Source organism: Callospermophilus lateralis, chromosome 11 (assembly GCF_048772815.1).
Source record: "Callospermophilus lateralis isolate mCalLat2 chromosome 11, mCalLat2.hap1, whole genome shotgun sequence".
NCBI lineage: Eukaryota > Metazoa > Chordata > Mammalia > Rodentia > Sciuridae > Callospermophilus > Callospermophilus lateralis.
Genome location: NC_135315.1, coordinates 44,329,984 through 44,356,370, shown reverse-complemented (window position 1 = coordinate 44,356,370; position 26,387 = coordinate 44,329,984). Strand labels below are relative to the sequence as shown.

Here is a 26,387-nt window from a genome sequence, read left to right as displayed (position 1 = left end):
AAGGCCTCAGGTACAATATTTGGGGCCAGTGGAGGTTTTGGAAGACTCTGCTTCCTTTCAAAGGTTACCCGAGCCCCTTCACCTGGGCCCCTTCCTTCAATTCTGGCTTCACCATTTTCTTCTTAGACTCAGCAGAGCTCTTCTTGTCCTTTCCCAAAGGGAGGTGGCTTCCAGGGCTGTTCACACAGCATTTAGGTGACAATTCAGGTGCTGTTGTTAAATGGGTGGTGCACTTCAAATGAAATGGCACTTCTTCTTCGGGTACTGAGGGGATCATGCCCAACCTCCTCTTCCCCTCTGGGGTCAGAAAAACAAACAGTAACATTGTTTTAAAGAGAGCAGCAGCTTTCAAACTGACAGAGGGGAAAACTCTAGAATTCTTCAGGATCATTTGACGGGGGAAGAGCCTCTACAAAAGTTTGATTCTAGCTTCACTTTTTCAAATGCATATTTTGCTGGACACAGGGCTCAGGCTCATGCCTATAATCCCAGCAACTCAGGAGCTAAGGCAGACAGGAGGATCGCCAAATTTGAGGCCAGCCTGAGCAACCTGGCAAGATCCTGTCTCAAATGTAAATAAATAAATAAATAAGGTTGGGGAGGTAGCTCAGCAGTAGAGTGCTTCTGGGTTCAATTTTCAGTACCCTCCCCTACCACCAAAAAAAAAACCAAAAAAAAAAAAAAACAACCACCCAAAAAACAAAACCCAACCAACCAAACAAACAAACAAAAAAACCTATTTAAAGACTGGAATTGTAGCTCAGTGGTAGAGCATTTGCCATGCATGTGTGAGGCACTGGGTTCGATCCTCAGCACCATATAAAAACAAATAAATAAAATAAAGGTGTTGTGTCTGTCCACAACTAAAAAAATATTTTAAAAACTCTATTTAAAATCTTCCCTAAAAAATAGACATTAACAATTGTTAACAACATAGCATGCATCCTCCAATGTGTCACAGGGTGGATCAGCTGTTGAAGACCCTCAGTGTGACCTCCTTCTGCTGCCAGGGCTGTTAGTCTCCACAGACTTTCAGAGGTCTCTTGGTTCCTTGGAAGCAGGGCTGTTTAAAAACTGAAGAAAAATGATACTATTTCTAAGTTGTTAACTGGACCAAATCAATATTTCTCTATTCTGTGCAACCAAAGCAAACAGAAATAAATTGGATGCTAGGATTGATGCATATAAACTGTCATTCATAACCTTAGATTTTTAAAAAATATTTATTTTTTGTAGTTTTAGTTGGACACAATAACTTTATTTTATTTATTTATATGTGGTGCTGAGGATCAAACCCAGTGCCTTGCACGTGCGAGGCGAGCACTTTATTGCTGAGCCACAACCCCAGCCTCCATAACCTGAGATTTTAAATGCTTTCTATTTATTGAAATAGTTTCAATATTCTCATTGATTTTCTTTAAAAACTATTTAAGCTCATAAATATACTAATACTTTATATCTTTTGTGCATAGTGAGGGTTCCATGGAAAATTTGGTTTCATAAACTTGAAAAAAAATAGGGGTGTAGTACAAGGTGCCAGGATGATGGAATGACACTGGAGACAAATCCTGTCTCTGTTCCTTCCTGGCCACACAGCCTTGGGAATGCCACTTTCCCTCTCTGAGCCTCCAGGTCTCATCCACAAAATGAAGTTAATCATTCCTATTTAATGGGGGATTTTTTTTTAATTTAGTTATAAATGGACACAATATCTTTATTTTGTTTATTTATTTTTATGTGGTGCTGAGGATGGAACCCAGTGACTCACATGTGCTAGGCAAGCGCTCTACTGCTGAGCCACAACCCCAGTCCTTAATGGGTGATTTTGAGCCTATGAGATTATGAATGAGATTCAACCCTTTTTTCTCCCATCCCCTTTTTCTTATACCTTCATCCCCCAAACATATACAGATAGCATTGAATCATCTAGACCTTATCATGATTAAAGAGGATATGGAGGCTGTACACAGCTGGGTGCTGCAGCCAAGGCCCAGGGCTGAGCCAACTGGGGCCTTAACTCTGGCCGGCACCCTCCTCTGCAATCCAGCTCGCTTCCTACAGAGACAACACTTGGGATCCTTAAGAGTTAAGCATAGCCAGGCACAGAGATTGTATGCCTGTAAACCCAGCACCTCAGGAAGCTGAGGCAGGAGAATGGAAAGTTTGAGACCAGCCTGGGAAATTTAGCAAGACCCTCCTCTCAAAATAAAAAATAAAAAGGACTGGGGTTGTAGATCAGTGGAAGAGTACCCCTGGGTTGGCTCCCCAGTACCAGGGAAATTAAACGCTGTGCCTGGGGTGCCCTAAGCCTGGGTAGGAGATTGTGGGGGTGTCTCAGTGCGAGCTGATGTTTTCTTCACACAGCCCTTGGTAATTTTTCCACTCGCCTGCGAAAACTCTTCAGTGGTTGCTCCAGTGGGCCCAGGCTCAAGCTTCTTTGGTGAAGAAGCCTGTGGAATGCAGGCTCTCTGGCAGCTGGTATTTCCCCCTCCCTGAGAAGCGCCTTCCTTTTCCATCAGCACAAAGCAGACAGACACCAGAAACTGGTGTTTCCTGTCACCATCTTACCTGGTACTCCTATAACTGGTGGAATGCTTTACAAATACTTTTCTTGGCCCCGGAAGTGGAAGGAAGTTTTTGGAGAAGCTGTTCTTAATTTCTCACTTGCTGGAAAATTACCCCAAACAGAAGGAGGCACGGAAACTGTGCAAATTCCATTGCATTACTGAGCAGAAGCTACCAGAGCCCTCAGACCAAGTGAGAAACATTCCTAGGGGACAAAGTATTTAATACTATTTTTATTTATTTTGTGGTGCTGGGGATCATACCCAGGGTCTCATGCATACTAGGCAAGGGCTCTACCACTGAACTATATCTCCAGCTCAACACTATTTTAATTTTAAGGTCACTCTTATCATCCCCCATTCTCTGAATCAGTAGTCCTCAGAGGGGACTGAAAGAGCCAGGCAGGAACTTTGTTGCTGAATACAGGCATTCAGTTCACCTTGGGAAAGGTCTAAACTTTGAAAGGCAGCTGTAAAGTAATCCAAACCGTTTGTGATCCTCAATGCCTATTTTTTTGGTACCGGGGATTGAAACTACTGGGCCACATCCTCAGCCCTTTTTTGTATTTTATTTAGAGGCAGGTTCTCACTGAGTTGCTTAGGGCCTCACTAAGTTACTGAGGCTGGCTTTGAACTCTCGATCCTCCTGCCTCAGTCTTCTGAGCTGCTGGGATTACAGGCATGTGCCACCGGCGCCCAGTTGTCAAAAGGAGGATGAGACCCAGGGCCTGGTGCCTGCTGGGAAAGCACTCTACTACTGAGCTACATCCTCAGTCCACAGACTGGCTATCTTAAGATAATTTTGCTTAGTTTTTTTGGACATTATAGGTTAAAAGGGTGGGTGGGGGGATGCAGGCAAGAATTCTGTCCCTGCCGAAAGAGTCTAGTTTCGGACATGAGACACCATACCTAAATAATTTGTTTGGAAGGAAGCTTTGGCAACCGTTCTAACTTGCTGGCAGAGGAAATGGGCCCCATTTTTCATCACAGGTGGCCCAGCCAGCAGCACCAGGAGGAAACTCTCTTCTGTATCTGCAGGTTTATCCCTAAATGCTGCGGAAATAGCAGCTGCCAGAGTAAGGAGAATACAGAGTACAGTCTTTTCAAACTCTTGAGTAAGATGGATATCACAATCATGACCTAAAAAGGCAAAGACTAGATATTCTGATGCTTGCTGCGGATGCAGCTTGCACACACAGCAGGATATGTTGCCACTTGGCCATTTCATTAGTCAGCCCACGTCGGGTGACACAGCAACCCTCAGGGCCTGCTAGCCACAGACTCCAGCTCCAGAAAATGATAATGAACACTTCACATTCCCCACCGCCATGTGGCTTACAGAGCCATACACATGACTGGTCTCATGTGACCTTCACAGCCCTATTAATTATAATCCCCTCTCACAGATACTGAAAGCTGAGACTCAGAGGATCAATGACTCGCCCAATGCCAAGTTGCCAGAACCAGACGCGACAGCAGGACTTCCGTGGAAGTTTACCTACTCTGTGTGCTTTCAAATGGACACATTCTTCATAGGCCACTTCTCCCAAGCCTGATTGTGTAGGTGAGAAGGCAGAGAAGTGGTAGGTAAATCATCTATCACAGCCTTCCAGGGTGGGAAATGAGGAAGTGTTTCTTTGCCTATTGGACTGATCCCTGGCTGCCCTACTGAAGTGGGGGAGCTGGTGACAACAAACAATGGAAACTGGGCAACGATGTTGAGGCCAATCTAACGGAAGTGGTGCTATAGACCTTCCACTGTTGAAAGAGAAATCAGACTTCTCAAAAAAGTTTTCGTTGCAAAATGTCCACCTTGTAATGAAGAAAACAAGATTAACATACTGTATACAGGAGAGGAATCGCTCGTTGGTCACATGGGAAAGCAGGATGTGACTGGGACAGGAAGGGTAGGGAAGGGAAAGGTAATGGGGTAGAAACTCAGAATACAAGGAGATACCAAACGAGAAGCAGAACCCTTTATACATACTCAGAGAGGCTGCCCCACCAATGGACAGGCCAGCACCTGGCTCGTGAGCTGCCTCAATTTCCTCTTGTGCATTGCTTCCTTAGATGGCCAGGGAAAGGGTCTCTACCTGCTTCTTCACCAGGAAGCAGGCAGTCGCTGGGAGGGGAACCTAAGGTTCATGGGCTTGCTAATTCTTTCCTATAGTCCCTTCTGTTTTCTGTCAGCAGTAGGGAAAGACATTCTAGCAAATGACATCCAGTAATGCTTTAATTAACTGCAGTATTTTGTGCTCCAATATGCACCAAGAAATCACTTCCAGATGGGCAAAATGAAAGATATTTACACAAAAAAGTAATTCCTTTATTTTAAAGCAATTTAGATCTCCCAAAGGTGTAGAACTCTGAGGGTCCAAGAGGCTATTTTGATGAATGCTAGGATGGGACTGGAAAATTTTATTTAATATATAAAATGCAATGGTATTCCTTACATCTGCATGGATTTTCATGAGTCCATGTTTCCAAGGCTAGTGCTTAAATGGCCCAATGCAGTCAGTTCTAACCATTTTATTTTTAGGAATCTGACTTGGAGTAGACAAAAAAGTGTGGAACGCTTGCCTTCACCTTCAAGCAAGTTAGTTATTTTGAGACTTTTCTTCCTAGGGAGAGGAATTACATTTCCAGCTGTTCACTTCTGGCATTTCCCCTAGTATTCTGTAAACAGGGAACCAAGCTTCCTTGTTCAACAGCAATTCAGGAGGAGCCCGTGGAACATCCCCCACATCGGGCTGCAGCCTTGGGCCTGCTCTCCCACCCTGTCTGCCCTGTCACTGTTACACCTGTTTGATCCACACCAAGGCACTACCTAGATATGAGAAAATAGGCACCTTCTGTGGGTGCTGGGCAGAGACTTGGGTACTGGCTCTTTGTTCTGCCAGAGAGGAAGGTTTTTATTTTTGCTTTTCAGCACTGGGGATTGAACCCAGGGCCTCACACACTAGGGACCACCAGAGAGGAAGGAGCGGCATTAGCTTCAGTTTCAGAACCCAACTTGGAGATGGAAACTTCCCTGTCTATTGTAGCTCCCGCTTCACGGGTATAGTCCACACAGGACTTCTCCACCCTGGCACCTCTAAGCCACCTCTCCAGGAAGCCTCTCCATAATAAGAGCAACACTGAATTCTTTAGCGATTTATAATTTATCAATATTTATTTTAACCACGAGGAGACTTTCAAAGTTGTTTTTGTTTTTAAAGAGGCTAGAGAGCTGTGTGCAATGGTGCACGCCTGTAATCCTAGCAGCCCAGGAGGTGGATGCAGGAGGATTAAAAGTTCAAAGTCAGCCTCAGCAATTTAGTGAGGCCCTGTCTCAACATAAAAAATAAAAAAGGTCCAGGGATGGGGCTCAGTGGTTAAGCTCCTGTGAGCGCAATCTCGGGTATCATCATATAAAAAAAAAAAAATTAAATAAGCTAGAGAAAGTAGGGGAGGAATGGAAATAATATTCAAGGTTAGTTGAACTACAGTTATCGGATACTGCTTTAATCAATCACTACTCCTTATGTACGTTGCCATCATTTTTGGGAGGTACCGGGGTTTAAACTCAGGAGCCCTCAGCCACTGAGCCACATCCCCAGCCCTATTTATATTTTATTTAGAGACAGGGTCTCACTGAGTTGCTTAGTGCCTCGCTGTTGCTGAGGCTGGCTTTGAACTCGGGATCCTCCTGCCTCAGCCTCCCAAGCCATTGGGATTACAGGTGTGACACTAAGCCCAGCTGGAAGATTGTGTTTTAATGTGCAGGTTTCTGGATCTCTTCTCTGTATATTCTAATCCTGTGGGCCTGGGCAGGAGATGTTTTTAAAAATAGGAACCATTTGGGAAACACAGTGTCAAAGGTCTCCTGTTGGAAGCATTTCATGGGCACCCAGTGCCTGTTCCTTCTGTCATTTTTAATTTTTTTTTGTACTGGGAATTGAACCCAGGGGAGTTTTACCACTGAGCTATACCCCCAGCCCTTTTTATTTTTGAGACAGAGTCTCACTAAGATGCTTAGGGCTTAAATTTTTGAGATTGGCCTTGAACTTGTGATCCTCTTGCCCAAGCCTCCTGAGTCACTGGTGTTACAAGTGTGTACCACTGCACCTGGCTATGTATGTTATTTTGAAGTGGCAATAATAAATAAAGCTTCTATTTGAGGTTTGGTCATCAAAAGAGGAAGACTATTCATCAGTACTGAATGAGAGTGAAACTCCTGGCATGTCCTAAATGAGTTTGAAACTAAAGCTGCTAGCTATAAGCAAAGACCACTGTACTGTAGTTACACTCAGAGAACCAGAAAAATATACATTTTTGAAAATGGGCTACAGGAACCCTTTAATAAAGTAAATTTCTCTGTATTGCAATGGTTCTTAGCAAAGAATAAACCTCACACAGTCAGTCATCTATCTGTGGATACACAACCGTGGATTCAATCAAAAGTATTTGGAAAACAAACAAACAAAAAACAACACTTAAACTGTGCCTACATGGAATAAGTACAGATCTTTAAATAACACAGTACAACAACTATTTGTGTAGTATTTCTACCAAGTTAGGTATTATAAGAGGTCTAGAGATGATTTAAAATATACAGGAAGATGTGTTTAAAGTGTAGGCAAATGCTATGCCAGTTATACAAGGGGACTCAAGCATCTGCAGATTTTGATATCCACTGGAGTACAGGGAGGGGGTTCTGGAACCAATCCTCCGTGGATACTGACAGACAAATGTAATCACCTATGGAGCTTTTAAGCCTACACGCCAGGCCCCACTGCAGACTTACTGAGTCAAAATCTCCAGGCATCTACAATTTTTAAAAAGGGCCCCAGGTGATTCTGATGCATACCCCCAGGTGAGAAACATGCTGTCTCTCCAGGATGCACACCCGGTATTCAGTCCCCATCAATGAGACACTGAACATAACTCCAACTGACATCTGTAGGCTCCTTGGGGATTACTGACAATGTAATAAATCAGGAAAGCAACTTCCCTGGCGGTGACCACCAACTGGGAAAAACAGCAGTCTGACATCTCAATGCCATTATGGAGATGTCCAGAAAAATGACTCCTCATGAATGAACTAAAAAGAGAAGTGTGGATCTGTAAACACTGAAGAGTGACAAGAACCAGGTGCAGGAGTCCACTGGCTTTCCCAGCCTCCCTAGGTTGATGACAGACAGCTGAATTGGCTGTGCTGTTTGGAGACTGGCCCACCACCCCTTCTTTCAATTAGTGCATATAACCTTACCAAAGCAACACAATAGCACAGAGGAATCCCTCTTAGACTGAGCCTCCCAACCCCCTCCCCACTCCTCCTGCACTTCTCTAATCTTGAATCTTCTCCTAACAGGGCTCAACTAAAGGCCATATCTCTTCACTACTGATTTTCTTCTTAGTGTTTTCAATACTTAAGAGTTCTACTAATTAGCAAGGACAAGCTGGAAGCTAATGAAGAAATGAGGCTCTGTAGCTGGGGGTGTGGCTTAGTGATAGAACATGCCTTACCCAGCATGCCTGAGGCCTTGGGTTCCATCTCTAGCACAGGGCGGAGGTGGGGTTTCAAACCTGGAACTAATGGACAGAGTCAGAGGGGGGGAGGGAGGGAGGGAAACAGTGTGGAATAGTATACTAGAAAAACAAGATGGGGACAAACAGTCAATGTTTCTCACCAGCTTTTCAAACCTTAAAGTTTTCTCCTGTATGGCTGTCACAAGTTTTACGGATTTTCAGAAAACTTCCTCTGTCCTAAAAACTCAGTTCTGAGCATTATTTGATAATCCAATTTGATCCTGAGGCCTGTTACACACTTCCTCTATAGAGAGCTCCATCTTCCACCTCAGGGCTCTCCCCAATGGTGGCCACCCCGAGGTTGTGGTCATGGTTAGATGAGCCTTGGGTTCAAGCAACCCAAGAGAATTAGGGAAACTACCTGGTATGGTGCCTGTCCTCTGTATGTAGGATGATGCAGGGGATTGAAGTGGCTCTATAGAGCAATTTTCTGCAAAGTTCTGCTGCTTAGAGCCAGTGGGTAGACATGAAGGGCAGTCTGGGCCCAGGCTGTGTTCTGGGCTAGGCCAGTTCTAAGCTTGGCGAGTAAGGTCAATCTTGTGTTCCTGGTATCCAAGGACCCAGGTTCTCTCTCATTAATACTGTGATGTATGCACTGTACACCACCTTTGTTGTTTCAGGTGACTCTGGAGAGTTCTCTGGATTTGAAAGTGAATGAGCAGGAAGGACATCAGATGGTACAGGCTATCTATTCCCTCCCATAGTTCATCTGCAGGAAAAAACTAGGAAAGGTTTTCCAAGAAAACTTTCTGGTTTTCCTATACCGAAGTCAACTGCTTCCCAAGAAGTTAGGAACAGAGTGAGAATAAAGAAATGGAGAAAATAATCTTACATAACCCAGTGACTGTGCCAAGCAAGACCCACTTGTTATTTTTTACAGGGTTCGGTGCCCCAGGTCTTGCACATGCCAGGCAAGCGTTCTACCACTGAGCAACACCCCAAGCCCCAGAACCCTCTGTCAGATCTGGGACTGTCTCCTCTCCAGGTCAGCAGCCCCAGCCTGGTCTGCTTCCAAGGCTTGGTTCATACGGCCCTCCAGAGTGACAGACACAGAGGGCCTTTCTCCTTTGGAGAGTAACAAGAAATGAGAACACAGGAAACTTGGCCATGTCAAATAGAAGGTACCAGGAAACTGTGATTTACATGGAAAAGTGCACATGCTTCCACTGTCTTCATAAAGGGTAGTACTAAACCCTGTGATCTGGCAGTCCATTCACTCAACCAATTCCAGGAACATTTTCAGCGTTCTGGCTGCAGAGGTGACCTCCAGTAGTGGCAGAAAGGGGAAGGAGCAAGATCCAGGCTTCCTCATCCAAGTTGCTGGACAGGCATGTGGCAGGGAGTAGGGCCCAGGTGTTGGAGGGTATGGCTGCCACGGTGAGGCTACAAGAGCCAATGACAACTTGATCTTCAAGGGCAGCCTGGAAACAGCAACTGAACCACAGGGGCCTTTCACCCACTGCTGCCTCCATGGCAGCAATGAGATAATCTAAACTGCCTTTTTATAACCCAGCCCTTACTCAGCTTCTCCCACTGGGACAGGAGTTCAGACAGGGCATGGGAGAGACACAGTAGCAACCTCAATGTCCCAAAAACTCATGACTGAGGATATAAGAGTCACTGAGTAGGGGACGGGTACAGGGGCACTTGGGGCTTCCAAGAACTGGGTTCGGTGCCTCTCGTGTGCTCCTAAAGTCTCTTCTTAATTAGTTTCTCAAGTTTGCGGATTCGAGAAGATTCCTGCTCAGGTGTAGGAGCCATCAGGGACAGAGAGCTGGAGCCATCTGCCCCTGAGGGCGGGGTGGGAAGTCTCTGGCGCAGGAGTTCCAGCATGTTGCTCTGCTCACTTCTCTTCAGCCCCTGAGGGTGGAAGAGAGAGGAGAGTTAGTGGTCAGGAGGTGGCTCTGCAATAGCCCAAAGAGAGAGTGCACCTCTGGGTCTGCTGTTGGCATGGCCTCTACCATCAGCATAATTATTTCAGGCTAAGGACAAAAGCTTTCTTCAGAGAAATTATCAGCCTTCAGTAGTAGCCTGGGAAAGTGGAGGAAGGAAATAACGAAGGAATTGGGTAGGAGAGAAAGAAAGGGTGAAGAAAGGAGGACAGGTAAAGATGGAAGGATGATCTTCCTGCTCCTTCCATTCTGTCCTCTCCTGAGCAGTAGCTTCCAAGCATGCAGGGTGGTCCAGAACCCTGAAGCTAACGTGCCTAGGACTACCCTCCTGGAATCCAGGTTGCAGGGAGGCCTAGCAACATGGATCTTTTTTTTTTTTTTTTTTTGTACTGGAGATGGAATCCACTCTACCACTTATCTATATCCCCAGCCCCTTTTTATTTTTTAAAGACAGTGTCTCGCTAAATTGCTGAGGCTGGCCTTAAACTTGTGATCCTCCTACCTTAGCCTCCTGAGTTGCTGGGATTTCAACCCACCACTCTGGGTCCACAACCTGCATTTTTGAGGCAGCCCCTCCATAACCCATATCCCACCCACTAGAGTAAGAAGGATGAGTAGGAGTTGACAAGAAAAGATACTGAGCTCACCTTCATGTCCAGTATCTTCTGGAAGGTTTCTGTGTTACAGTCTGTAAGGAGTTTGATGTAGTTGTCCACAAACACCACCAATGGTTCATGGGGGGCCATCACTACCTACCAAGAGAAGGGACACAGTAGGCCCTTAAGGCTCGTTCTAGGCAAGCGCTCTACCTCTGAGCCACACCCCCAGCCCCTAAGCCTTATTTTATATTTTATTTAGAGATAGGGTCTCACTGAGTTGCTTAGCACCTTGCCATTGCTGAGACTGGCTTTGAACTCACAATCCTCCTGCCTCGGCCTCCTAAACTATTGGGATTACAGGGTACACCAGAGTACTTGGAGGATTGCCATTTTTTTGTTTTTGTTTTTTGGTGGTGCTGGGGATTGAACTCAGGGTCTTGTGCATGCGAGGCAAGCACTCTACAAACTGAGCCACATCCCCAGCCCATTTGTATTTTATTTAGAGACAGGGTCTCACTGAGTTGCTTAGTGCCTCGCTGTTGCTGAGGCTGGCTTTGAACTTAGGATCCTCCTGCCTCAGCCTCCCAATCCACTGGGATTACAGGCATATGCCACTGTAACCCTCTGGAGGACTGCTTTTTAATGTGCAGATTTCTGGGTCTCTTTTCTGTGTATTCTAATTCAGTGGGTCTGGGCAGGAGATGTTTTTAAAAAATAGGGACCATTTGGGAAACACAGTGTCAAAGGTCTCTGGTTGGACCTTTCATGGGTACCTGGTGCCTACTCCTTCTGTCATTTTGTTGTTGTTGTTTTGTTATTTTGGTACTGGGGAGTGAACCTAGGAGAGTTTTACCATTGAGTTATACCCCCAGCCCTTTTTATTTTTTGAGACAGGGTCGCACTAAGAGGCTTAAGGCCTAAATTTCTGAGGCTGGCCTTGAACTTGTGATCCTCCTGCCTAAGCTTCTTGAGTCACTGGGTTTACAGGTGTGTGCCATACCCAACTCCTTCTGTCTACTCTTGACAATCAGGCAACAAAAGGAATTGATGTGAGTGGATCTTCTCAAAAACAAAAATCCCAAAGCTTCTTTACTCTTTTGAAGACCTAAAATCTGGAACTTCATTTAACTACATTTACTTAAACTACCAATTAATATACAAACAGATGACACTGCAACCCTCAGATTCATTTCCATTTGGTTTTGGAAAGCAGAATCTGATTTTTCTTCCCTCAGCAAAATAATTTTATTTTGAATTCCTGAGAATGTACGGGAGCAGTGAGGAGTATCTCCCTCAAAAGTCCTTGGCAGATCACTCCCAAACTGTATGCTCTCTCTGCAGAGAGGACACCAGCTGGAGAAGAATCCATCAGGCTACTTCCAGTTTCCTCAGGCCATGGCTCAAGGCTTATTCGGGGCCTTTGCCTGGTCCCATGGTGTCTGTGGGCTGCTGCTACTTTTTTCTCCTGTCATCATTTGAGTTATTGTTTGGGAAGAGAGCCTGAAGAGCTTACAGGCCCTGGACTTTCAGGCCTTATCAGGTAGTACTATTTGTTCTCTAGCCTCTGCCCCTCTTCTCATGTTATCGTTGGAAATCATGGTGGGTGTTCAAGACATTCTTGACAGCACCAGCTGAAGTACAATATCTTGTTAAGTGATGCTAAAATCAAAACAAAGAAACAAACAAAAAACCTATTTGCTGATTAGATTCTGTTACCACAACATTGTTGAGTTCATTTAAAGATGTAAAGCACAGAAAGCCAAAAAGGCTTATGTGGGAGGGGAGGATAACTGATGTTCCTGCTGAGAGGCAAAGTTCCTAACTTATACAACTTGATTCACAGTGGCAACTCCTTCTAACTCTCAGTCTTGACCAAATCTTATTACAAGAAAATCTCATGACAACAAAGAATTCCTTCGTCTGAAAGAATTACTGGTCCCCAAGTAATTGTCCACTGACTTCAAATAATATCTGATGAGGCCAACATTTAGTCTAAACAAAGGATGCAGATGATCCTTAGGACTGGAGGGAATAGGCCTTATTCTGGGCTTTCAAAATCAGAACCCCCTGGATATGGGATTAGATATATGACCAGTTCCTTAAATCAGGATCCCTGAGGAAGACACAATCATTACCTTGAGGATCATCTCAGCCCGGGTCATGCCTTTCACGACAATCTTAGTGTAACTGGCAGGTGCCTTCCTCACCACCTGTGAGCCAATGGAAGGGAGGTCGAGCAGGACCATCTTCAGGGAGTGGGTGTCCAGCAGCAGCTGTGGGGAAAGCAGTGTGTTACCAGCCACTTCACAGGGACATGACACCTAATGAATCCATCAGATTTTCCTAATTATATACATAATATACTCTCATTGCAGAAAATTTGGAAAATAAACAACAAAAATACTTTTAATTTCTTTATTCTGGGAAAATAAGAAACTACAGTTAAATGTGGTAAAATTCCTGCTGTTCAGTTTGTGCACTTACTAAATCAGAATCAATATTTTGTGCATGCGTATATATGTATGTATACAGTTTTATAACCTGGGTTTTCCACTTTAACATATAAAGTTTTTGTATTCTATTTTCCCATCTTGGCAGTCTGGAAAAAATCATGAAGCTGGGCACAGTAGTGCAAGCCCGGAATCCCAGCTACTTGGGAGGCTGAAGCAGGAGGATCTCAAGATTGAAGCCAGCCTTAGCTACCTAGTGAGACCCTACCTCAAAATAAAAAAAGGGCTGGGGATGTAGCTCAGGTGTAGAGTGCTTGCCTAACATATGTGAGGCCCTGGGCTCAATATCCAGTATTGGGAAAAAAATCATGATTTTTTAATGGCTATACAATATTCTGTAGGGTGTGTGTGTGTGTGTTTGTTTGTTTGTGTGTGTGTGTGTGTTAAAAACCATCTATTTAGTTTGTTCCTAGATTTTTATCATTAATAATAAATGGTGGGCTGGGGTTGTGGTTCAGCGGTACAGTGGTTGCCTTGCATGTGTGAGGCACTGGGTTCAATCCTCAGCATCACATAAATAAATAAAATGAAGATGTATTTAAAAAAAAATAACAAATGGTGAGGTAGTGGACAGCCCTGTACACATATTCTAGGTGCATGAATGGCAGTCTTTGGGAGAGGCCAAAGCAGTACATTTTTAGGGTTCCTGACACATATGAACCTTTTTCTATATACCGACAGATTTTATATATATGTGTGTGTGTGTGTGTGTGTGTATATGTATGTAGGTGGGTGTATATATATATATATATATAGAGAGAGAGAGAGAGAGAGACACAATATCCCTATTTTTAATTTTTTTATGTGGTGCTGAGGATCAAACCCAGTGCCTCATGTGTACCAAGTGAGCACATTATCACTGAGCCCTAGCCCAGCCTCATATCTGAACCTCTTTACAAATGAAGAATACATACACACTTGCTACAGCCCAGGCTCACTCTCATCAGCAATGAAAACTTTCATAAATCTATTGGTTATTCTTTAGGCAAAAAGTGGTAATTTGCTATCGCTGTTATCAACTTTCCTGTCTGACCATCAATGGCTAGGAATGATGCTAGGAATGTTTTATCACATTTAGCATTTAGTCTTCATCTTGTTTGTTTGTTTTGGTATTGGGAACTGAACCCAGGGTCTTCAGCATGGCAGGCCAGTGCTATACCACTGAACTACATCACAAGCCATTTTTAAAATTTTATTTTGAGACATGGTCTAAGTAGCAGAGGCTGGTCTTGGACTTTTGATCCTCTTGCCTTAGCCTTGCAAGTAGCTGGGATTACAGGTGTAAGCCACTGTGCCCAGCTGCTTATCACATTCAGTTTTCATGAGGCCCTGTCCTTATGAAGGTAGTTATTTCTGTTTTATAGATGAGAGCATCAATGATCCATATGTTTAATAACTTGCCAAGACAAACTAATGAACAAGAGACACTATTAATGTAAGGCTATGGTAATTATAATTTTGACAATGGAAAAAAGGTTCTGGGAAGACATCAGTGTTTTATCTAGAACAACTTAGGTGGCACAGAGGTGCACACCTGTAATCCAAGCTACTTGGGAGCTTGAGGCAGGAGGACTGAAATTCCTAGACCAGTCTTGGCAATTTAGTGACACCGCTCAAAAAAGAAAAGAAAAGAAAAGAAAAGAAAACAAACAAACAAACAAAAAAACCCCCAAATACAACAACAACAAAAAAACCCACAAAACAGGAGAGGCTAAGTATAATATTGACCAAGGAATGATATGCAGAACACATAAAAATTCCTACAGATCAAGAAGAAAAAGACTGGGGTTGGGGATGTAGCTCAGTGTTAAGAGCGCATGCTCCTCATGAGTGAGACCCTAAAAATTCAATCTCCAGCACAAAAAAAAAAAAAAAAAAAAATCAATGAAACAAAGAATACAAATAGGTAATTCACATAAGAGGAAACTCAAATGCCCAAAAGGCATTGCATTATTAGTAAATTGGTAAATGCCAATTAAAACTATAAATACAGGGGCTGGGGATGTGGTTCAAGTGGTAGTGTGCTTGCCTAGCATGAGTGATGCACTGGGTTTGATTCTCAGCACCACATAAAAAAAATAAAATAAAAAACCCAAAGATATTGTGTCCACCTAAAACTAAAAAATAAATATTAAAAAAACTATAAATACATGTCATTCATATCTATCAGGCAGTCAAAAATTTTAAAGTTTGAAAAGAAAAAGACTGGGTTTGGGGTGTAGCTCACTGGTAGAGGGCTTGCCTAGTATGCATAAGACATTGGGTTTGATACCCAGGACTAATAAAACAAACAAACAAACAAACTTGAAATGGAAGTGGCATTGAAATTCAAACTTATAGTGACTATAAATTGATTCAAGCATGGAAACAGTAATATCATCTTGCTTGAAGATACTTATAACCTAACAGAACATTTTTACTTACATCCTTTAGAGAACTTGACCATGTAAAAAAATGTTCTCTGTACCCACTGTTTGCAAAATATTGGAAACAATTTAAGTGTCCATAAAAAACAGAATGAATAAACAAATGGTGGCATATTTATGCAATGGAATATGATGCTGAAGTTAAAATGAGTGAACACAAATGATACACATCAACATGAATTAATCTCAAAAAACATTGAATTGTGGAAAATAAGCAAGAGGGGAAATGACATGTATGGTATGATTTATATAAAGCTTAGAAATAAGCAAAACAAAATCATGTATCATTTGGGAATATATATACACATATAACATACCAAAACACTTATGGGAATGGAAAAATCAAAATGAGAGTGGAGTTCACCTCTGGGCACGGACAGAGGAAAATGGCAGGGTGGAATCCACAGGAGGCTTCAGCAATAACTGTTAACGATTTACTTTACATTAAAAAAAAAAAAAAAAACTCTACAGAAAAAGTGGGAACATGTCACAGATTTTACTAAGTGGTGAGCTGATGTTCTTTACATTATTTTCTATACTTTTATTAACAGGAAATATCTTTCTTTCTTTTTCTTAAAGTACGCCATTTGAGTCTGGCACCTTTGTCTTCGATATAGCAAATTTTAAGAGCCTTGTCAAAATCAAAGTCACATCTTGGCATTAATTTGTTGGCAGGAAAAAAAAATACCCAATGATTATATTTTAAAACATATGGGGATACTTTCTACTTTTCTATTTTTTAAAAATATTTTTTTAGTTGTCAATGGACCTTTATTTTATTTATTGATATATGGTGCTGAGAATCAAACCCAGTGCCTCATACATGCTAGGCAAGCACTCTACCACTAAACCACAACCCCAGCCCTACTTTTCTATTTTTTTACTTTCCAAAATATGTAATATTTATATATAATATATATAATATTTAATATATTATATATTATATTTATATATAATATATAAATTTCCAATTTATATATAAATAATTGTATAGTTTTAAGTGACAAGATGAGTTTTGAATGAACGAGAAATAATTCTGTTGTTAGGGGTGATGGACTGGGGATTAAAACTGGGGGCACTTTAACACTGAGATATATACCCACCCTTATTTATTTACTTATATATTTATTTATTTTGAGACAGAGTCTAAGTTGATGAGGCTGGCCTCAAACTTGTGATCCTTCTGCCTCAGCCTTCCAAGTCACTAGGATTACACATGTCCACCACCACATCTGGCACAAGACATCCCTGGCCAGTGACAATAAAATTAAGACTTTACCAGACAGATGAAGAGATGAAAACCTTGACCTCAGGTTTTAGGTAAGTGATGTAGACAGAAAAGAGGAATTGGCGGCTGTCTGTGGGAAGTGAAGATAAAAGGTCCCATTTATCATGAAAATCTGCCCCAAGTTTCACCTTTGAAAACAGCCAATAGTTCATCTCTTTAGGCCCGAGGCACTGAGCAAGAAGGCCATTGCCAAATTTGTTTGTGCCTCAGAGGTATTTGGGGTGGTGCTCCTGGGTGCTGCTGGTGAGCTGCTGAGGTGCAATGTTGGCCAGAGTGCTGTGTCTGCAAAAGTGAAGTCACTGAGGGCCCCAGGGTTTGATCCCCAGCTCTGCAAAGAGCCTCACTTCTTGTTTAGTTTTTTTCGTACTGGGGATCGATCGAATCGAGGGACACTTAACCACTGAGCAACACCCTGAGTCATTTTATATTTTATTTTGAGACAGGGTCTCGCCAAGTTGCTTAGGGCTTCTCTAAGTTGCTGATGCTAGCCTCCCACTTGTGATCCTCTTGCCTTAGCCTCCTGAGTCGCTGGGATTACAGATGTGCATCACCTTGCCCAGTGAGCCTCACTTCTTAAACTGCCTCCTGCAATTTTGGGGGACACTATAGCTACTGGTAGGGATGAAAAGTTTTAAGTAGAGAAGCTAAAGGCACACTCCTAGAAGGTGAGGAACCATATATGTGCTGCAAAGTTCTTCAGTGAGGTGGCATAGGGAGACTAGGTCAAGATATCACGAATGGACCAAGGTGGGGACAATGTATCTTGCTTCTTAGCTCTTTCATCTTTGTCACTGTTTTTTTTTTTTTTTTTTCCTGTTTTCTTTTGCAGTGCTGGGTTTGATCAAACCCCAGGGCCAGGAGCTACATCACCAGTTCCTCCCCCTACCTTCTTTTTTTTTTTTCGGGGGGGGGGTACTGGGGATTGAACTCAGAGGCACTCAACCAGCCACATCCCCAGCCCTATTTTGTATTTCATTAGAGAGAGGGTCTCACTGAGTTGTTTAACACCTCACCGTTGCTGAAGCTGGCTTTGAACTCGTGATCCTTCTGCCTCAGCCTCTCGAGTGGCTGGGATTACAGGCATGTGCCACTGCGCCTGGCCAGTCACCTTTCTTAATTAAACTTTAAGTACACAAATACCAAGCATACAGCTCAGGAAGCTTTTACATGTGTACCATACCCTACTGCCTGTTGGAAGACACAGGACATTTCTGGCCTCCCTGAAGCCTCCTTCATTCTTTTTTTGGTCAATGCTCTCTTTGCTCCCAACAAAGGGAACCACTCTTCTGCCCTCAATCACCATAGATTAGTTTATGACCCATCAACCTACTATGCACATTCTTGTATGTATTTTTGGTGGTCACAAGCCCTCATTTCTCCATCATGGAAAGTACTCGAGAGAATTGCTGGATCATGGGCAGGCATGTTAGCTACAGCAGAGACTGCCAGCTAGTGTTCCAATGTGGTTATGCCAGTTGTCATTCCTGCCAGCACACATCCAAGTTCCAACTGCTTTACATCCTAATCAACACTTGGTTTTGTCAATCTTTTTAAAAATTAAGCCATTCAGATTCATTGTGATTTTAATTTGCATTTCCCTGATGATTAAGGTGCTTTCTGGATATCTTTTTTTTTTTTTTTCTCTTTTGAAGTGTCAATTCATGGTCTTTTGTCACTTTTCTACTGGTAGATTATCACCCCCCCCCCCCGCCCCACTTTTTTGGCAATGCTGGGGATAAAACTCACACTTCCTAGGCAAGTTTTTCACCACTGAGTTACATCATTAGCCCTGATTATCTTTTTCTAATTGATTTGCTAGAGGTTTTTAAAAATAAATATTTAGAATATGAATATTTTCTGAGAGAGAGAATTTTTAATATTTAGTTTTTAGGAGGACACAACATCTTTGTTTTTATGTGGTGCTTAGGATGGAACCCGGGCCACACGCATGCCAGGCGAGCGCGCTACCCCTTGAGCCACATCCCCAGCCCCGATATTTTCTGTTACTTACTGTTCAACTCTCCTAATGGTACCTTTTGATAAAAAATGAGTTCTTTAAGTACTTCATGTAACCAGTATATTTTCTTTAATCTTTTTAAAAAATATTTATTTTTTAGTTGCAGTTGGACACAATAGCTTTATTTTATTTATTTTTTTAATGTGGTGCTGAGGATCGAACCCAGGGCCTTGCATGTGCTAGGCGAGTGCTCTACTGCTGAGCCACAACCTCAGCCCCAATTTTTTTCTTTTAATTTTTTGCCCAAGGAATCTTTGCCTAACCCAAGGTTATAAAGGTATTCTTTTATGTCTTCTTCCAGAAGCTTTGTTATCTTACCTTTTACTTTCAGAGCCACAACCAAACTGGAATTTATTTTTCAAGAATTGAGATATAATAATTAATGTGTTGTAAGATTTACCCATTAAAGTTTACAAGTTAGTGTTTCTAAAAATATATTCACAAGGTAACACAATCATCACCATTTCCTAGTTCCAGAACATTTCATTGCCCCACAAAGAAATTAGGAGCCACTCCTTATTTTTTTTGTCTCCCTTAGCTCTTGCCAATCATTAATCTACTTTTCATTTTATGGATTTCCCTATTTTGGGTATTTCAGATAAAAGAAATCATGTATACATGGCCTTTTGTGTCTCTCTTCAATTAATGTAATGTTTTAAGGTTCATCATGTTGCAGATTAAACGAGTCCTTTATTCTTTTTAATGGTTGAGAAATTTTCCATCATATAATTATATCATATTTTGTTTATCCATTCATCAGTTGATGGACATTTGAGTGTTTCTACTTTTTGGTTATTATGAATAATGCATGAGTAATGCTGCTATGAACCTTTATGCACAAGTTTCTGTGTGAACTTTTAAATTCTTTTGTGTAAATGCCTAGGAATGGAATTACTGGTCATATGGCAACTCTATGCTCACCTTTTTTTTTTTTTTTTTTTTTAAAGAGAGAGAGAGAGAGAAAGAGAGAATCTTTTTTATAGATGGACACAACACAATGCCTTTATTATTTTTTTAATGTGGTGCTGACAATCGAACCTGGGTCCCCCCTGTGCTAGGCGAGCGCTCTACCGCTGAGCCACAATCCCAAGCCTATGCACACCTTTTTGAGAAACTGCCAAACTGTTTCCCAAAATGGCTGTACAGAGTTCTAATTTCCCAAGCCTCACTAATATTGATTTCTAAGTATGGTGCATGAGAAAGGTCAAGATAAATTTTTTTCTAATATGAATATCCAATTACTTCCCTTCTAAACTGAATTATGCCAGTTTTGTCATAAATCTGTGTGGGCCTATTTCTGAACTCAAGTCTGTTCTGTTGGCCCAATTATTCCTGGCGTCAGGACCACACTGCCCTAATTACAATAGCATTCAAATAAATTTGTGTATCCTGAGGTGTAAGTTATCTGTTCTTTTTTGTTAAGATTATTTTAGTTGCTTTTGGTTGTTTAACTTTTAGAATCAGTTTATCAATTTACACACCACACCCCAAAATACAAACACATGTATGTATAATGCTAATGGGATTCTAATTAGAATTGTGTTGTATCTGTAGATTAATTTTGGAAGTACTGATTTCTTTTCACATTAAGTCTTTTAATTGATGAACATGAGCTGTTCCATTCTTTTATCTTAAGGGTATTCTTTAATGCTTCTTAATATTGTGATTGAGTTATTCTAAGATATTTAATGCTTTCTGATACTATTGAAATATTTTTGTCACTGTTTTTCTTTTTTATTGGTCTTGAACTTGATTCTCTTTCCTTACCTTCCCAAGAGCTGAGGTTATAGGTACATGCCGCTGTATCCAGCTACAAATGGTTTCATTTAAAAATTTCACTTTCTAAATTGTGGCTGATATATAGATGTATATTTTTAATATTGGCCAGCAACCTTGCTAAATTTATATTCTAATACTTCATTTGTAATTCTTTTAGATATTACATTCACAATCATATTCTCTGTGAAAAATGAAAAGTTTTGTTTCTTTTTTATAATCTGTATACTTCTGTTTCTTTAAAAAAACAATTCATTTTAGCCAGGTGTGGCAGCACCTACTATGATCCCAGATACTTGGGAGGCTGAGGCAGGAGGATAACAAATTGGAGGCCAGTTTGGGAAACTTAGCCAGACTCTGTCTAAAAATTAAAAATAAGATAAAATAAAATTAAGGGCTGGTGATGTAGTTTAGTGGTAGAGTACTTCTGGTTTCAATTCTCAGTACTGCTAATTTTTTTTCTTTTTCTTTAATTTTGTTTTATTTTTTCATTTTATTGTCCTAGCTAGGACTTCAGAAGTAATTTGGGATGGAGCAGACACTCCATCTCAAGAAAAGAGAAAACCTTTCTATATCTGGCCATTAAGTGTGATGTTTATTGTATCCTTTTCCAGTTATTGGTTCATTTATTTCACATTCTTCTTCAGTGCTGGTTGGTCCTTCCACTTCCAAGGTTGTGAACTCTTCTGGGGTGGCTGGGCCTTCTAGCTGTGTGTGGCACAATGGGAGGGCCCTTTTGACCACGTGACAGGAGAGAAGTGAAGCTCTCAGTGGGAAGGACCATCTCAGAGATAACAAGATGGGTTAAAGCTTAGTGGGACAGAGGAAATGAAGGACTTTGGGAGTAGGTAAAAGCTTCCTTCAGAAGGCATTTTAGAAAGAAAAAGTGCTGTGTAAAAGGGGAGCACACACATACACATGAGATGAAGGAGACAGCTCAGTTTTTCTGAACAAAAGTTCTAAAGTCAAAAAAATCTGCAAGGAAGGGGCTGGGGCCACAACTTGGTGGTGAAATACTTGCCTAGGTTGCACCAGGCCCTGGGTTAGATTCCCAGCACCACATGAAAAAATAATAATAATTAAAAAAAAAAAAAAGGGAAAGGAAAGAAGGGGAGAAGAGGTGGAAGGAAGCTAGTTTAATTTCAGAAATTTTGTATTGATTCCTAAACTAAAATCTTACTTTGGATAACTTGAGTGGGAATATGTGGGGTGAAACACTGTTTTTTTAAAATTTTTTTTAAACATTTCTATTATGGAGAATTTCAAATATACGTGAAGAAATGGAATGGTATCTTGAGGCCTTATACACCCAGTACACAGCTTCAACAACCAAAACTATTCTGTCATTCTTATTTCATTGAAGCGGCCAATTCAGTGGCATTCAACTTGGGCTGATTCTTCTTCTCATAACCCCCCACCCCAGCTGGCAACATCTGGAGACACTTTTGATTGTCATACCTAAGAATGTCACTGGCATCTAGTGGGGAGAGTAAGAGATTCTGCTTAACATGCCCCACAAAAAAAATACCTAAATTGTCATTGCAGAGGCTGAGAAATCCTGCTATATTCACCCCCTACCACTTGCTCAATTTTTTTTGAGGTAAAATATATACACATTGAATGTATAATTTTTTTTTGGGGGGGGACATATCAGGGATTGAACTTGGGGCACTTGAACACTGAGCCCCATCCCCAACCCTATTTTGTATTTTATTTAGAAACAGGGTCTCACTGAGTTGCTTTGCACCTTGCTTGTGCTGAGGCTGGCTTTGAATCTGCAATCCTCCTGTTTCAGCCTCTCGAGCCTCTAGGTTCATAAGTGTGTGCCACTGAGCAAGGTGAAATGTGTAATTCTTAACTCTGTAATTCTGACAAATGTCCCATGAAATCTATATATGCACTGCTAAATTTTTATTTATATCCATTATCAGAGTCAATAATTTCCCTTCAATTTCTCTATGATGTAAAATTTTTATTATTAAACAGATATTAAATTTTATCAATCCAGTTTTTTTTTTTTTTTTTTTGGTTGGGTCTTTTTTGGTACTAGGGATTGAACCCAAGGGTACTTTACCACTGAGGTACATCCCCAGCTTTTTCTGTTTTTTTATTTTGAGACAGGGTCTCACTAAGTTGCTTAAGGCCTTCCTGAGTTGCTAAGGCTGGCCTTGAACTTGCAATTCTCCTGTCTCAGCCTTCAAAATTCTGTGATTATAGGCATGTGCCATAGTACCCAGCTCCATTTTGTTTTTAAGGATTACTTAAAAACACCCAGCCACCTTTTCGGGATTTACCTAGAAGAAGTATGCCTGAGAATAACCATCCTACTTTCTCATTTTTCCAACTGCTATGCTAAATATAAATCTGACTTTCTTTTTCCCTCTCTGTGGTGCTTGTACTTTAAAAAAAAATCTTTATATTTGCTTTACACATTTTTTTGTTGTTGTTTGGATGGCTTTGAATTAGGTGAGTTTAAAAAGTCAATATGGTCAAAATATGGCATATACACGTAATGAAATATTATTTGGCCTTAAGGAAGAAATTTTTGACACATGTAGAAGAACTGGGAAGAAATTAAAACCAGCCAGACAGAAAAAGACAAATACTGAATGATTCTACCTGTATGAAATACTTAAAGTAGTCAATTTATAGAGATAGAAAGTAGGATGTGACTGCCAGGGCTGGGGACAGAAGAGAATGGAGACTAGATAGTGAATGGGTACAGAGATTCAGTTGGGAAAGAGGAAAAAGGTCCAGAGGTGATGGTGGTGATCGATGCACAGCAACATATATAAACTTCTAGACACTAAGCAGATACTTAAAAATGGTTAACATGAGTCGGGCAGGTGGCACATGACTGTAATCCCAGTGACTCAGGATGCTGAGGCAGGAGGATCAATTTAGAGAGGCCCTAAGCCACTGAATGAGACCCTGTCTTAAAAATAAAAAATAAAAATAAAAAAAGGCTGGGGAATAGCTTAGTGGTAATTTTTTTAATTCATCCTTTTTTTTTTTAAGTTGGACACAATATCTTTATTTTACTTTTATGTGGTGCTGAGGATCGAACCCAGGGCCTCACACGTGCTAGTCGAGCACTTTACCACTGAGCCACAATCCCAGCCCCAAATGGTAAATTTTATGTTACATATCACAAATTTTAAAAAGTCAATATGGTATCTAAAGATAATACAAAGGAAAAGAAAATAACTTTATAGACACAAAGTATACTGCTCAGAGTATTTTAGACTACACAATATGATAGATCTAGAAGGGGCTTTTGAGAGCACCTGGTTCAGTGTTCTTATTTAAACAGGAAGAAACAGAGCTCAGAGCAGGAAAGCAACTGTTTGAGACCACAGGGACCTTTAAAAGGAGAGAGAGGACTGGACCCCCTGTGTTTTTCCCCCTATATCATACTTGGTGCTTTCTCTATCCTAGCTCAGGCATTCCATTTCTGCTGTGTGTTCAGTTATAGATGGCCACGGTCATAAAACTAATTAATGACCCTGCAAATCCCACAAGATTTTCTGAAAATTACAAACTAGAAAGAGGCATTATAAATACCAGTATGGTTCAATTCCATGTGCCCTTTCAATTTTGCTCAAGAGAACTCTGGGGCCCAAAAATAAATAATTCACTTTATGTAGTACTCAGGACATGAATAAAAAACAAAAAAGCATTTCCTTCTCCATTTTTGGTATTAATAATGAAGGATAACCTAAATTTAGGAGCTAGTACCTTTGTGGCAAAGCAGCTGAGATTAGGCTAAATCTTAGCTTTGAATCTTACAGCTTTTGTTAAAGCTTGGATTTCAGCCACTCCATGACTTGAGGCAGAAACTGTTTTGGTCCATGAACATCTCTTTGTTCACTTCTTGATTCCTATGATCCTGCTGCCCGAGTGAACCAGGCTCCACCAACAAGACAGCTTGGCCTTTAAAGCCCGATACTCAGGGCAGGCATATACCCAGTAAAATCTGAACTTCACATGGGAATCCTTCAAGGGCCACACTGCTCTTGTAGTCTCTCAGGCTAGACCTGTGAAGATTCTACTTTGTATTTGCCTGGAGTCTGCTGAAGTAAAACTCTAGTTTCAGCAGATGGTTTTCTCATCCATATCTCAGAGCAGAAAGAAGTAAACATTGGCCAAAATGATACTTTTCTGTAGCCACTAGCTTTGGATCTGAGTTGATTATTCTAATATTCTTTTAAAGAAGAGAAAGTCTAAGAAAAATTGATACAATATTGAATTTATGTGATAATGTGAAAATATCATGGTTATGAGACATTAACCCAGCTGCAAGGCCTGAGCAAAGCTATAAACTCAGGAGAACACCTTTCCTCTGATCAGTTCTGTGTCTAGGGGCTTCACCAAGTCTGTAGACAGAAACACAGTCACCCAGAACTCTACAGCTTCTCCCAGACACACAGATCTTAATCACTCTGTATCCTCTCTGATCACATACAATGACGAGGTGAAGAGAATGAATTGCTGGTAAACACATGCTAATGAAACTGCAGACATGATAGTATAATGACTTTGACATATCATACATTTGAAAATTGTACTGTCATGTGTAACTAATTAAAACAAATAATAAATAAATAAATATAGTTTAAATCAAGAAATTAAAACAAAAATGTAAAAAATGACTTAAGTATTAAAAAAAAAAGGGCTAGACGGAACATGGCGGCGGGTGCGGAGAGATCAAGTCTCTGACCTCTTCAGCTGCACGAGCATAGGGAATTGTAAACCGTCTAAATGCTGTTTGCTCAGGATCACTAGGCAATGCTGAGCTGATGTGGATCTGGGGCGAACAGTCTGGGCCTCTCAGAACACACACCGAGCCCGGATCTGCTGAATTCAAGCTCCCGTTCGCCTTGTCTCGCAGACAAACCGCTGTGACTCAGCACTAAACGATTCCGCTGAAACAACTGGTCGGTCCTTCTGATCCTGCAGAGGTTAATACCAACTGAGCCTTCATAGGCAGTGGTCACAGGATTGAGACGGGGTTTGGGAGAGCCAGTCAGGACCCACCTGTTGCATTGGTCACCTGGCAAAGGGAATGAACTGTCGCCATTTGCATGGGATACCACCATGGCAGAGAACTGACGTCACCAGAATGTGGCGGAGGAGATAACTTCATTGAAACCGGCGGCGACAGGTGTGTAACCCCCTAGCCCTTCCTCTCCACACAGTAGGCAAACCTCAAGGGCCCCTCCAAGCTCTCCCGTGAGCGCGATAGTCAGACGGAGGGAATCAGGAGTGGCGCAGGACCCGCTGCAACGAACCCCCCGGCTACCGCTCCCACCAGTGCTGACAACTGAGGTCTCTTGCACCAGCTACCGAGGTCATGGCTGCTGGAGGGCAAGCAAAATTCACTGAGGGTTCTCAGCCCCAAGCTCCACAAACTTAGGGTCTGAGGGAATGGCAAACGGGGAGAGTGTGCCCAGTTGTTCAAGAAAATAGGGCTCCTGGGAGCAGCAGACCTGGCGTGTAGCCAGCATTGTGGTGAGCGGGGCCTGGCTTGAGGAAAAGTGGGGAAGTGACCAGACACAAGAAAAGGCCCTAGGCACTCAGGATTGGAGACCCGCCCAGTCTGGGAGGAGGAGCTGCTGCACAGTGATTGGTTCCCGCGTATTGAGAGGAGAAGCATGGCCCGGTGGGCACAGCTCCACCTACTGGAAGAAAAGTTAATCAAACTCTAAGACTGCATTTATTAAATCTCTTTTTTTTATTATTAT

The 26,387-nt window shown here is 41.7% G+C and overlaps 1 protein-coding gene across 1 annotated transcript in view; it reads right to left on the bottom strand.

The window, feature by feature from the left end:
- Nucleotides 1-6,871: 6,871 nt before the first annotated feature.
- Vps53 (VPS53 subunit of GARP complex) overlaps nt 6,872-26,387 on the bottom strand; it is a 151,799-nt gene continuing 132,283 nt past the window's right edge. Inside the window, exons 20-22 of the mRNA XM_076869888.1 lie at nt 12,762-12,899; nt 10,675-10,779; nt 6,872-9,995 (exon numbers count right to left, since the gene is read on the bottom strand). Coding sequence (XP_076726003.1) covers nt 9,825-9,995; nt 10,675-10,779; nt 12,762-12,899 — 414 coding nt within the window. The 3' untranslated portion in view covers nt 6,872-9,824. The remainder of the gene's footprint in view (nt 9,996-10,674; nt 10,780-12,761; nt 12,900-26,387) is intronic.